Source organism: Lissotriton helveticus, chromosome 2_1 (genome assembly GCF_964261635.1).
Source record: "Lissotriton helveticus chromosome 2_1, aLisHel1.1, whole genome shotgun sequence".
Classification (NCBI taxonomy): domain Eukaryota; kingdom Metazoa; phylum Chordata; class Amphibia; order Caudata; family Salamandridae; genus Lissotriton; species Lissotriton helveticus.
This window is the reverse complement of record NC_136059.1, coordinates 2,052,243,958-2,052,258,753: the sequence shown is the minus strand read 5'-3', so window position 1 is coordinate 2,052,258,753 and position 14,796 is coordinate 2,052,243,958. Positions and strand designations below refer to the sequence as shown.

General features: G+C 46.0%; 1 protein-coding gene across 1 annotated transcript in view; it reads left to right on the top strand.

The window, feature by feature from the left end:
- NPY5R (neuropeptide Y receptor Y5) overlaps positions 1–3,710 on the top strand; it is a 52,455-nt gene extending 48,745 nt beyond the window's left edge. Inside the window, exon 2 of the mRNA XM_078677667.1 lies at positions 2,232–3,710. Within this exon, the coding sequence (XP_078533793.1) occupies positions 2,241–3,590 (1,350 nt within the window). The 5' untranslated portion in view covers positions 2,232–2,240 and the 3' untranslated portion in view covers positions 3,591–3,710. The remainder of the gene's footprint in view (positions 1–2,231) is intronic.
- The last annotated feature ends 11,086 nt before the right edge of the window (positions 3,711–14,796 follow it).

Sequence of the window (14,796 nt, the reverse complement as noted above, 5' to 3'; positions counted from 1 at the left end):
TGACAACGCCAGCGAAAGTCACAGGAGCAGTGGCGTAACCCTCCGGACACAGTGAAGCACCCGAAGAGCGCGGACAAAAGCACGCCAAATCAAAAGCATCGCAACTGAAAAGAACAGTGACCACCCAAATCACCGGGACCATGAAGACTCACCAGGAGAAGCCGACCACCCAGTCTGGTCTCCAGGGAAAAGAAGCCGACCACCCCGTCTGGCCGCAAGGAGAAGAAAGCTAGCCACCAAGCCTGGTCGCAAGGAGAAGAAAGCCGGCCAACCAGCCTAGTGCAAGGAGAAGAAAGCCGGCCCCCCAGCCTGGTCGCAAGGAGAAGAAAGCCGGCCACCCAGTCTGGTCACAAGGAGAAGAAAGCCGGCCACACAGCCTGGTCACAAGGAGAAGAAAGCCGACCACCCAGTCTGGTCGCAAAGGAGAGAGAGCCAACCACCCAGTCTGGTCGCAAGGAAGATAAAGCCAGATGATTGCCCAGGAAGAAAAGAAGGATCCTACCAGAACGAGGGTCGCTTACGATGAGAGACCTGGCAGGAGGTCTGATCAGAGGGAAGAAGAAGTCCGTGGAGCGGATGTCCGGAAGAGGACCCACAAGAGATCCACGAGGAGGACCAGAAGAAGATGGACGCGACACCCGTCAAGAACCAGAAGTAAAACAGTCAAAGGGAGAAGGTCGCGGCGACCGGTCCAGTCACAAAGTACAAAGAAGACAGTGTCCCATAGCAAGGACAAGACCAGAAGAAAACGGACGGAGTGCACGCCGCTCGGAGAAGCCTAGTCAGGAGGACAAGAGCAGCAAGATGACAGGACCACGTCGCAAGGAAGAAAAGAAAAGAAGAAAGGAATCAAAGGGCATAGTGCCACCAGAAACAACAACATCCAGGGAGATGGAAAAACGAGTGGCACAACGCCTCGAAGAAGAAGTGGAAAGAAGAAATGAGTCTAATGGCATAACACCATCGGAAACAACAATGTCCAGGAAGATGCGGAGAGGTGTGGCAGGTTAACCCACACACCAGAAGAAGAGGTGACACGAGCCACAACATCGAGCACAGTGACATACTTGTCCAGGAGAATATCGGTGGCACGGGGAGAAGAACAGGCATCTACTTACAAGTCTTCTGACAACCTGTCGGCTGCAGGAATTAACAGGCTGGACCATTGACAACACCCTCCTTTGGGATTGAGCAGAAGTCTTGATGGGGAGAGCACCCAGATGTCCTGGCAGAAGGAGAACTGTCCACTCCACACCAGCCCGTGGATATCCAAGGGGCAAAGGCCTCAGGGACACCGGTGGCAGAGGGTCCTGACAAGAGAGATGGATCCATCGCCGTCTACCCTGCACGTCCTGGGAAGAAGAGGAACTTGTGCGCAAAGACAGGAGTCAAACAACCACCCTCCAGGTGGAGCTACGGACTTTGTGGTGACACTCTCATCGTCTCCTCCATTCATGCGCAGACTGTGGAGTTGGAGCAAAGCTGCGGAGAACACCCGGCCCAGTGTAAACCTGATGAAGAGGGCCTCCGAATATCTTGTGGCAGAAGAATACCCGCGAGAGGGGCGTCCTAGTGAGAGGGATGTCTTTCAGCTACTCCCTCCTTTGCAAAGAGAAGCTACGCTGCCTACACTAAAGAAACTAGGACTGAATGGTAGAAAACAACATCCATCCAATATACCATCTTGTCAGCTGGTTGTCGCCACCCCCAGAGCGAAGCTGAGAGTCCAGAAGGGCACATCCGCGGAGCACCAGGACGTCATGCCCATGTGAACTAGTAGTTCCAGCTGCAAATTTCCACCGTCGTCATACGTCAAGCAGCTGAAGAACTTTTGGAAAATTGTGACAACAGTATATTATGTGTTTATTTTCTGCCGCAGGTTCAGACTTTGTTCCCTTAATTTTTGTTAAAGTTTGGGAGGAATGTAGTGTCCTGCTGGACACGTTCTAGTCTTTCTGCAACCTGTAATCCACACTATACACCCACCCACCACCGGCGTCACGAGTCAGGTGACCCGGTCAATAAAGGGGGCCGAGCGCACATGCTAGAGGCCATTTCACCACTATCCTGGTGTCTGTGTCTCATTGATCTACGTAATGAGGGCCTAGTGCCCAACACTACAATACTGTGATGTGAAATGCAACAGTACACAGTTGGTATTGATTATGATTAATTGTGAGCGATAGTCTCCTATGCCCATTAATGATCTTCACATTTCTTCTTTTAAACAGGACACAAATATGGATTCCGAGCGCAAGGACGATGACAACAGAACAAATAACAAAGAGGACAACAACACAGCAACTTCAACAAGCTCAAGCTTCCCTTCTTGGGACGACTACAACAGCAGTGTGGATGACATAAGATACTTTATCATCGGCTTGTACACCTTTGTCAGTCTTCTCGGCTTCATGGGGAATCTTCTCATCCTTTTTGCTCTGTTTCGGAAGCGCAAACAGAAAACAATCATAAACTTTCTCATTGGGAACCTGGCCTTTTCTGACATTCTCGTTGTGCTATTCTGTTCCCCTTTCACACTGACATATGTCCTACTCGATCAGTGGATCTTTGGTGAAATCCTGTGCCATGTGGTCCCTTTCTTGCAATGTGTTTCTGTTCTGATTTCTACTCTCATGTTAATGTCCATTGCCATGGTTCGTTATTACATGATCAAGCACCCGCTGTCTACTACCCTCACGGCAAACCACGGATACTTCTTAATAGCCACTGTTTGGACTCTGGGCTTCACCATTTGTTCTCCATTGCCAGTCTTTCACAAGATGATCGACCTGAGCGAGACAATTAATTTGGAGCCATTAAAGGACAGATATTTGTGCATTGAGTCTTGGCCTTCTGGGTCCTACAGAATTGCCTTCACCATGTCATTGTTGATTGTGCAGTACATTTTGCCTTTGGTCTGCCTGACCGTTAGCCACACCAGTGTCTGCCGGAGCATAAGCTCTAGGATGCCAAGCAGAGACAACAGATGTGAAGAAAATGAGATGATTAATTTAACTCTTCAACAGCCAAAGAACAACCAGCCCCAAATTGAGATGTCCAGCAGCCACAGCAGGTGGAGTTACACTTTTGTAAGGAAACACAGAAGAAGGTATAGTAAAAAATCTGCAAGCGTGGTTCCGGCCAATGCAAGGCGCCATCAAGAGAGTCATTATGGCGAGGTTCCCGAAACCTCAACTACAGATAGAAGCCAGGCAATGCCCTCCAGTGTCTTCTTACCTGGAGTTCCAATATGCTTTGATATGAAACCAGAAGAAAACTGCGAGTTGCAAAACATGATTTCTGTGTCCAAGTCCATCACGCGCATTAAGAAGAGATCGCGGAGAGTTTTCTGCAGGCTGACAGTGCTGATCTTGGTTTTCGCTATCAGCTGGATGCCACTTTATCTTTTCCACCTTGTGACGGATTTTAATGCCAACCTCATTTCCAATCGACATTTCAAATTAGTGTTCTGTATCTGCCATCTGCTGGGCATGATGTCCTGCTGTCTGAATCCCATCCTGTATGGGTTCCTGAACAACGGAATCAAAGCTGACTTAATGTCCCTAGTTCAGTGTTTCCACATCTCATAACCTGGAGTGCACAGCAAGGGACTGGTTCACGAACAATGCCCACTTTCTTTATATTGTAAATCCCTTTTCACTTGATCTAACAAAAAAACCTTTAAAGCTACGTCTGTGAGAATAAATGCACTGTACAGCCCTTTGTGTGAGAGGACTACTCTTTCCGAGCACTGCTATACTACTGCTAACAGGATTGTCAAGTAATCCATTGCCTTATGAACATACGAGTAGATTATTTTCCAAACAACTCTGTTCATTTTGTTACTTTAAATTTGACTTTTTTTCTTTACAGATTACCAAAATTAAAACACACTGACCAGAAAATACACATTGGTACACCGATGATATTTTAATTTGTGCCCAAGAGCCATCCCGTAGGCGAATAAAACAAAGAATGAAAAAGAGGTCAGGAAAAACGGTCCCTATTGACAGGCTGTCTACATCAGTTTAACAGAAGCCGCCCCATTTGTTTAGTGATTCACAGCATAATAAATGTTAATGAAATAAGTAAATAAAGCAGGCTGCCTACAAAAGATTTATGATGGCATTCATAAAACACATACGTTCAGCAGATGCAGTCTCCTCACGATGAAAGCCCTCGTGTTTGCATTGGTCTGGCTACGACCTTGCTTCGCATATCCATTTCTAATTTTACCTGAAAATGTCCAAATATACCTCTGCATTTTGCTAGACAGTTATAGTACGAAATCATCCAAGAATGATTTCAGCACGACCCGACCAGAATCCAAAAATACATTTAAATTGAGGCAGCTCTTCACGCGACCCCGCAGAGCAAGGAGCCTAAAATACAGGGCGGCTGCGCGCCTGTGAAATGGATGTGACAGAACTGCTTAAATAAAGACGTCTGTCTGCAAGCACCGCCTTCCTTCAAGTGCTGCGGGCTTTACCAGCACGCCATCTTGTGCAGAAGGGTTCGGGCGCAGTGACAGCTCTGTAACATAAACTAGGAATGACAGCGACACATCACCTCCCCAGTGGAATACTAAACACCGAGCTACGGGTGATGGGAGAGTTGCTCGTCTTCTTTCAGTCGTTTTCTCTGCAGTCTTCACGAGTCACCAGCCATCCTCTTGCAGTTGCGTAACAACACATGTAATGTGCAAGCTCATCCTTTGTGTTGCGTGACTGCTGCAGCAGCTAAGCAACCCACGACTGTCAATTATGATTACAAGGGCCCTGGTAGACATGGAGTGTAATTTCAACGAGCGCGTTTGCCACAAAATAGCATTAGAACTGCAGGGGGTTCTATGATACCAGGAGTAGTGACAGGTAAGTGCTGAGCGCTCCAGACTGAAGTCATGAAGATGACACAAAGATAACAATACTATTTGTGTGCGTACAGGCATTTGAATGAAAGCCAAGGGCAACGCGCCTTAGCATAAGAATGCGGACTGTAGCAATCTGAATATCGCCACAAGCTTTAAGAGTCCTTTTTGGTCATCGAAGGGCAATGATCGCTCTTGATAAATGTGGAAGCAGATTATAAGTAATGTGAAAACGTCGCATTTCTTATGTTAGCAACAAACGGACATTTTGGCTTCAAAAAGTATCCCAGAAAGGGGAAAGACGTGAAGACGTTGGTACAGTGACCCTGATGTCCTTGCAATAGTCATGCAATTCTGCATCTCGAAATTACTGAAAACACCGTTAACATTAACGCTGGGACTGGAATAATATATTGATAAACGCAATGCCCTTGGAAGGAAGGCCACAGTTTTCATTACAAGTACCAGGGCCTCTTGGTAAGTGATATTACACACCCTGGGCCATATTATCAAGAAAGGGCGATACATTATCGGCGCTTTTATCGGCAGGAAACTGCCGCTAAAGCGGCGATAATGGGCTTCGTAATATGCCCTTGTGAATTCCCGTAGAAGCCCAGGTTCTGGTGTTAACCTGGTCTTCTATGGGAATTCACAAGGGCATATTATCAAGCCCATTATCGCTTCTTTTGCTGCAGTTTCCTGCCGATAAAAGCGGCGATAATGTATCGCCCTTTCTTGGTAATATGGCCCCCAGTCACTTATCAGTCCGCAGTGTGCACTCTTTACTGAGTACAGGATTACCACATTCTTCACCTCAATGGGGGATACTGCTGATAGAGTGCGGGCTCACTTGCTCAACATACTCACCTGGGCCCATATATCTAAATATACATTAAACAGGCAAACCTACACTCAATCAATTGGGATTTTACCATTCAGGATCTATACCATTTTGTCTTACCAATCCAAGTCACTGTTACCTATAGACCTAAAGGATCAAGGAAGTTAGCAAAAAAATAGGTAGAAAAATATAATTTAGCATTTCATAAATAACTACAAACTCGGGTAAAGTTTAAGTTCTTTTATCTAAGAAAATTTCTTTGGAAAGTTTTGAAACCATGAACAAAATTGATTTCTTATTCTATTTAGCGCGATGCAGATTTAAAACATGAACATATGCAAATGATTTGGAGAGAAAATATTATTAGAAATTTAGATAAAGGGTGGGTAGAGAAAAGGGAAAACAATATAATGGCAAACCCACACTTTATAGTTACATAGAATGGTGTGGTGACCAACTCTGGCAATGGGTTGAGTCAAAGAATAAGAATCCCAAAGTACAGGTGCCAGCGAGAAGGAACAGGTGCAAGCCAGAATCAGATTCGGAACAGGTTACGGACCAAATTGGATTAGGACAGGATCACCACAGGCTCAGACCAGCACCACAGCTAAAGTTCAAAACACCAGCGTTGTAAACCCTCTCTGCAGCTAACAGTCGAACCACGATTGGGTCATCAATCTCCTTCCCATAAACCCGATTGGGTTATCAAATCTTCTGATAGAGTGCTATGCCAGCAGTTCTGCTCCCGATCACCTAATGAGTGCTTTGGGTCAGTGACAGGTCAGCTATTCGGACAAGTCGGACAAACTAACTGGCTAAGCCCACCCTAGTTATACTATTTTTCAGGTCAGTGTACCACCCCCAAATGTTGCAAATGTGTGAATTCCACAATTTTATTGGACAAAGAACGAGGAGTAATCATCACTTCATATTACGATGAGGTAACTTGTCAATCATACATTTATAATGTTTCCCCCCCATTACTTTATCTTCCCATGTACTTTTATTCTGCCAGGTAGTGAAATATAAGAATAAGATATAAACAACATTTTATTCAGTTCAGCTTCCTCCAGCAGGGGAAGGAGTTCACTCTTCTCATAGTTCTTACCATCCATGCCTTATTGGCTTGAGTTCAAGGCTACAGCTTCAGTGGCTCAGGACTTTTGTCGCACAGACGCAGTTTCTCCAAAGATGGAGTTCAGCAGAGTATTTAGGCCCATAATTCATAACATTTAAAAATAGAAAAGGAACAGTTTTAGAGACACAGAATAAATGAATGCACTGTATACCACTTCTTTCTACTCAATTCCCATTATTTTATTTTAACTATTGCGTTATATATTTAGCGAAAACAAACAGCTTAGCAAAAACAGCAATGCAAGCTTCTTGCACGTTAGGACACATAACAGCCATCTTAGTTCCATTGCGTAGAAGCAAAGTTTTCCCACCAAGCATGTCACTTGAGCATGACAGACACATGCGCAGTAGAAAATCCTGTGTAGCAGCAGATATTTTAATGCAAGCAGATTGTAGTTAGTAAAAGCACATTGTCAAGCTTCCCGTAGATGCCTAATATGTTGTGTAATGCAATATTAATAAGACATACCATGTTAGTTAGTACATTAATATTATTTTCGAGATGGTTGAGTACGAGTAAGTCACTTTACATGTGAAACCTTGCTCCATCACTGCTCTAGTACCAAGTGCTTTTGCCCTTTGTTAGGTGTGAAATTTTGTCATGCTGAGTTTTTTTCCAACACAAATTTCAATAGTTCTAATTAAAAAAAAAGTGGGGAAAAAACCTTATGGGTGTGTGAATGTCCTCACAATTTGGTATCTCATTCTGGTTCAGTTTGTTCTTGCATCTATTTTCTCGCAGGAATCCACCCTAATCCCATTCTTAGTTAATGCGTTAATTTGACAAGCTAAATCCAAAGCCAATATTGCAACTGTTTAAATACTGCCTTTTTCTATTATCTGTTATTGACGATGGGAAAGTCTATGTTTTAACAGTGGGAAAGTTTAATTGCGGAAAGGACTGAAATAAGGAAGTGCATGAGTCCTGTTTAAAGTTTGTGGTGTGCATGAGATAAAAGATCATACATTTAGAATTTATAATATTGATTAATTCTTCACATGGATGGATCTAATTCATAAAGAGCCTGCTAAAAGAAAAACGTTTTTACGCTGTAAGTAGCCGTAGCCCATTTAGAGCCAAGGAAACCTTACTTCATCCTTGTGCACAGTGAAGCATGCTTCACCAACCCGGATAATGTATCAGGACGCAGGGCAGCTCTGCATCACATTGCACGCAGTTTTCAATGGTGAGGCAGAAACTTGTATGTTCTACCTTTGTATGCCCTGTCCTTTAAAAGCCAAGGTTCACAATGCCACAGATAATTGGCACATTGTGAATAGGTTATCAGGGGCAGCACAAAAGTGCTTCTTACTCCCATTGCCGGTAGCCTGGACACACAGACGATAAGATGCTAGAAACTGACAGCTTTTATATTGCGAGTGGTTACCACCTGCAATCAGCGGGTGATTCGAATGTTATGCTATGCAACGGGAGGAGGTTTGCAATGCATTTGTGCATAACCTCGATGGTCACAAGGAAGGGGAGCACCACTTTGGCACCCCCAACCCTTTGCTACTTGCTTGGGTTTGGAATGTATGCATTGTGATTATCAATGGTGACCTGTTATACACATTTAGGGCCAGATGTAGGTAGGCATTTACCGGTCGGTAACGGCCGAAAATCGGTAAAATCGGCCGTTACCGACCGGTAACCATGAAATGAGATGTAGGAGCCCAATATTTACCGATTCGGAAAATACGAGTCGGCATAATACCGACTCGGTAAATATGAGTCGGAATAATACCGACTCGGTAAATATGAATCGGTAAATTACCGAGGCGGAATCTACCGAATTCTAATATACCGAATTCTTATTTTCCGAATCGGTAAATAAGAAACGGTAAAAACAGGCCATGGAGATGTAGGAAAGCCCAAAAATACCGAATTTGCTGAAATTCGGTATTTAAGAGTTGGTATTTACCATGGATTGAATGCAGGTGGTAACCAGGGGAGGACCATAAAAAGAGACCCAAAATGCACCTCTGGAACCATAATGGCGGCTTTTTACGTCATAGCAAGACGGCAAAGACTACAGGCAGCAGGAGAGAGAGAATGGCAAAGGGAGGAACAAGTTTACAGGCAGAGGATAACACTGTTCCAACTGACAGAGCCTGAAATACTGCAGAGGTACAGGCTACATCCCCAAACCATCAAGGACTTGATCAGGGACCTACAACCACTCCTGGAGCACCCAACACCCAGGGCCCACGCCATCCCACCCAATGTCCAGGTGCTATGTAGCCTACACCTGCTGGCCTCTGGGAGCTACCAGAGTGTGATAGCTGCAGTCGGTGGTGTGTCCCAGGGCTGCCTGTCCCGCTTCTTCAGGAGGTTTCTCGACGCAATTATGCAGAGGATGGGGCATTACATTTCATTCCCTGCAACACCAGCAGATTTAGCCAAAACCAAGACAGACTTCTATCACCTGGCACACTTCCCTCACGTGATAGGCTGCATCGATGGTACCCTCGTCCCACTCTGTCCACCTGCAGCCACAGAGCACATATACAGAAACCGCAAGTCGACGCACTCCATCAACGTCCAGGTCATATGTAACGCAGGGAATCTCTACACAGACATTGTTGCCAAGTTCCCCGGAAGTACCCATGATTCATATATATTCCAGAATAGTGGAATATACACACGCCTACTTGCCGGAGAATTTGGAAATGGATACCTGCTAGGTAATTCACATTGACACACCATGACACTCACAGCAGATCTACGTCTCATGTACATGCAATTAATGTCATTCTTTCTCCCCCCTAGGCGACAGTGCATATGCCCTGTGGTCCTTTGTGCTCACTCCCTACCTCAACCCATCCGCCAGGAGTGAAAGGCGCTACAATGTGGCTCACAGATCTACACGAAACGTAGTGGAGCGCACATTTGGACTCCTTAAGAGCAGGTTTCGCTGCCTCCACAAGAGTGGAGGGGCACGGCAGTACACCCCTTTGATCTGCTGCAAGATCATAGCGACATGTGCCATGTTACATAATCTCGCAACAAAGGAAGGCACAGAGGTGGAGATCACATATCATGAGGACATAGATGACGACACAGAGGAGGCAGAGCCCCATGCTACGGTGGCAGCAGCAGCTACAGATGGGAGACTGAGACGGGAAGAGATTACACAGCAATATTTCTGAGTGAGTAATGATACACAGGCAGGCAAAGTATTTTGTGTAAGTAGTTTAATTTGCACTACGCTACTGCATTGATAGCACACATTGGGCACACAATGTCAAACAGTCCATGACTGTGTTGTCAGGGTTAACACCACCGTGACTTCTTCATTGGGTGGAGGGCAAAGTCATTGTTTGTGGCCACGGACCACAGGACGGGACTGCTGTGGCTGTGAGTCAATGTTCTCAGTGTGGCCTGGCTCACTTCCCCGATGCCTGCCGCTCCGACGTAAGTCTTGCACAGGAGTGCTTGCACCACTCCTGCTGGTGGACCCCCAACACACAAGTGTCGCCTCCAGTGCCAGTCTGTTGAGCGAGCACGAGCTCCATTGCTGAGGTCATCCTGGCCATTCCTTCTGATAAATTGTTGCAGCACTGCACTATGGCATCCTGCATCGTCACTGACCGTCTGCACAGCACGGTGGTAGCAGTGGCAAACCTGTTCAGGGCCTTTGTCTGTTGCCGCACATCCACACGGGCCTTGCGTCTCTCTAAATGGTCCCTGTCCAACTTGTCACACAGGACAGTCATGCACTGTGTAATGTCAAATATGCCAGACGCCATAGACTGCATGCTCTCTGCCATTTCCCCTATGCCCTTGCCTACTGCATCTAGCTTTTTGTTTGTTGTGCGTGCCTGCCTCTGAACCCCCATCATCGCTTTTGCCTGCAGGCGCTGAACTTTGACCATGGTGGCCTCCAGTCCGCAGAAGACACCCTGAACCTGACGCACATCCTCTGCCTCCCGTGGCCTTCGCCCTCGGACACTGGCCCGCGTAACTCTGGGAGTGGGCAGCTCTTCGGTGTTGCCTGTTTCCTGTGTGTCACCCTCCACCTCCTCCTCCTCCGATGTTTCTAGTATTCTGCGAGGGGGCACACCTTGCCCTTCCCAGCACTGGGGATGGTGTTGTGGGGGTGGGTGAATGTCCAGCCGCTCCTGTCTCCTGACTCTCGAATAAGAGAGGGGACTGTGGATGTGGTGATGTAGGCTCCTCTGGTGACACGGCTGCCTGCTCTTGGTCCTTCCCTCCGTGTGATATGCTTGGTCCTGCTCCTTCCCTCCTCTTCTCTCTATCTTCTGCTGTGCTGCGCATTGACTCTCCTGTGGACAGACATGGACATTGTGTCAGTGGAGTTTTTCACCTGTGTCTCATGATAAAACACACTTCTATTGCACCTTTGCCTGTCTCTCATTTGCCTATGCTAGTTGTCTGTTGGTCCCCTTGCTGCAATGCATGCTGACTGCTCTGAGGTATCTACACATGACTACATTTCCCTGGATGCATTGCAGGACATTAGTTAAACCTGTTCTGGAGTCTGATTAGGGCACACAGAGTGTGTGAGGGGAATAGGTAAATGGGTAAATGACAATGTACTTGCATCTTACCTTGTTTTTTTGCGCCTCTTGCTGAGCTGTCTGCGTCCCCGATGCTGTGGATGCATTCCTGCTCAAGGGTGGATGCCACCATCTCCTCGATGTCGCTGAGTCTTGGGGCTCGGTTTCTTCCTCCCCCTGTTGCATCACTTTCCTTGCGGTGGGCAGCAAGTTTTTTCTTTGTAATTATGTGGATGTCATACCACCGTTTTTTCAGGTCTTCAAGGTCACGGTGGGTGACACCAATGGCATTTACCTTGCCTTGTATTTCCATCCAGGTGCTGCGTTTGATGAATTCTGCTACATGCAGAGAGAGCTTGCCCAAAATTTTGCTGTAATTGCTTGTCACCTCTGATACATGCACATGAAGTTCTTCCTGGCTGAACTTTTGCTTCCTCTTGCGCTCTGCAGCATCCCTCTGTGCCTCCTGACTCTCCATGGCGCTGTGTTGGTTAGCTCAGGGAAGCCTGCTCCACACTCTGTCCTCCTGCTCTCCTGACTGTTGGTTTCTGCACCTGCATGGGCGTGGCCAGTCCCAGGTACTGGGGAGGGGTGCTTGGATCTGATCGGTTAGTTCCCCAGTGGATTTGGATTTGGGTGTGGTTGGAGTTCCTGATTGGTTCACAGGCTCACATGTTTGTCACTTTCAAATTACCGATTCGGATTTTACCGATTCGGTATTTACCGAGTCGGTTTCTACCGACTCAGTATTTTCCGATTCGGTATTACCCATTCATTCCTATGGGCCATGGACCCGTTGGTGTGATTGGGTTTTACCGAATCGGATTTTACCGAGTAGGTAAATTCCGACTCGGTAAATACCGATATCGGATACCGACTGGTTCCGAATCGGTAATTTTTACCGATTTTTTTATCTACATCTCATTTTCCGATTCTGAAATACCGATTCGGTATGACTCGGTATTTTAGAATCGGTAAATGAGATTTACCTACATCTGGCCCTTGGTCATTGCTAAGTGGTACTTAGGAGGCTAGTAAGATTATGGATTAAGAACAGGGGCAATGGGATACAGCAGTAAGTTTTTCTTCAGAGAAATAGGAGTTAAGTATTTAAGCAGAACCAAAGCAACATTTAGGTGAAGGAACCAATCAGTTATGTTTCGAAACCAGTTTAGTAAAAGAAGCTAGGCTTTATGATTAAAACAAGATCAAGACAAAAATCAGATATGGGAATTTGAAGACATGACATTTTGAAGGAAAATGTAAAAAAAAAACCTACTCATAGGAACAGCGCTAAAAGTCATTGTTAGTACAAGTGTCATTCCAAAAGTGGTCCCCCCGAGGCTACTGTTGCACCAAAGACAAAAACAAAAACATGTTCCCAGCAACCTTTCTACCTCATAGAGCACAGGAGGACATGGGAGGAGCAGTCTCAGTTTCCTCTTAGATTGCTATACTCAAATGCTTTCAATCCTTCTGGGCGTCCTGCAAGACTCCAGTCCAACAGGACAGGTGGAGAAAAAACTTTTTACCCCAGACTTTTGAGATAACCAAGTGTCCCAGTTTCTCCAGATAGTTGTTAGTTTCCTCCAGGTCACCCCTAAAGTTAACAATGTCGCCTGACTGTGATATTACATGTTCGTCGCTCATTCCTGTATGACCAGTGAGTCTGTACTTGATGTATGATTACCAACTAGAGACCTATAGTTGGACATCATTTAATATTTTTTCTTTGTTTGTCTATGTAGTGTGTGTGTCTCTCTCTTCTCCTTTGAGCATTCTAGGTCGAACCAACAGGGATAACTATCACAAGCAGGTATCACCCTAAATAAGAGAGAGAGGGACCGCTCAATCATAAATCACGATCGGAGTTGACTTAACAAAAACTTTTGACTTTTTCTGGTCCTGATGAAGCACCAGCGATCAGTCTGACCATTTTTAGGCTCGAAACATGCCAATCTTTTAGTTACTAGGGGCCATTATTACCCCACTAGTAATAACAACCTATGGGTTTTTTACTCTGACAGGGGAACCAGTATATTAAAAACGTTTGGGATATCCCCTAGCCAGTTTTAATATTTAATCTCACACTCAGTTTTCACAACCCCACTAAGAACACACTTTCACACTCATCAAATGGCGAAATAAAAAGATCTCAGCTAAAGTGACCCTTTCGGGGGACCCATAGGGCATTGCATCGCCGGCCCAATGAGGAGCACCTCCCAATGATGAAGCATGATATTCCTTGGGATGGGTGAGGGCAACAAGAGACAAACTCCTCTTTCTTCTCTTGAAAGACACTACTTGTGTCTCATTAGGAACAGTAACCCCACTTTTGGATTGATATCGTTTTGTGGAGCACGGATACTGGACCTTCATCAGCTATTAGTTCCACCCCCCCACACTTCCTCATTTGACAAGCCTAAAGCTCTCAGACAACCGGGAATAGATTCTGGTGTCTAGTGTCCCGGTCACAATCCGGCATTGTGAGGCATGCTCAAACACTGACTCCAGCTAGGGTCCATGCCCAGTTAGCAGTTTCTATTGGTCTGCCATTGCACTTGCTAGATGCCATTCTTGAGGCATTTATCTCCCTGAGGCTAGAATAGGCCAGCTGCTGTTTCTTCAAGTGGTAATTCTAGAGATGATTAGCAGGTGCAGACTAAGTCTACTTCCAGGTATACACAGCAACATATTGTTACTCTTCTGTTGTTCTGCAGGTTGAGCTGTGTTCATAGAAGGTGGTGTCAGGTTCCCTTGTATGCAGCACTACCCAGTGATAGGTGACAATTCTGGATCGAATCACAAGACAATTTGTATACCAAAACAAGCCTATATTGCCAGTATATTGTGTTGCTTTCTGATGAATAAGCGCATTAATCATTTCTAGACGGGGAGAGGTCTTTCAAAGTGGCAGAACCCTTGTGCCAGTGTGTAGAGCTAGGCAGTCCCACACACAAGTGTTATATTATAATGAGGAAGAAGCCTGTAATTAACTCTTAACTGCTCCCATGCCTGCAAAACAAGTGTATTGTCTTCTCCCAGGAAAAGATTTGCTTTTCATAACTCATAAAAGCTAGGCTGTGTCACTGAAGAGGAGAGAACTGAGAGCCTAATGATGACTTTGTCCGTCTTGGAGCAGGTCACCATGAGAGCGACCCGCTCCAAGAACACCAAAGTCGACCACCAGATTACAAGTTATATTGTGGTCTGGTGGTAGGCGGCATGCCGGTCCCGTGGCGGTGCAGTACAAAGGCTCATATGTGAGCTTTAGAACTGCACCGCCATGGGACCACCAATGCATGTTCCTGCACAGCACAAAGGGAAGAAACAGGGGTGCTTGCACACAGGGGGGTACAACATGTGCCTCCTTGCATGCACCCTCATGCACAGGGGCAAAAGGGGCCCCCTTTGTTTCCTTACCACCAGC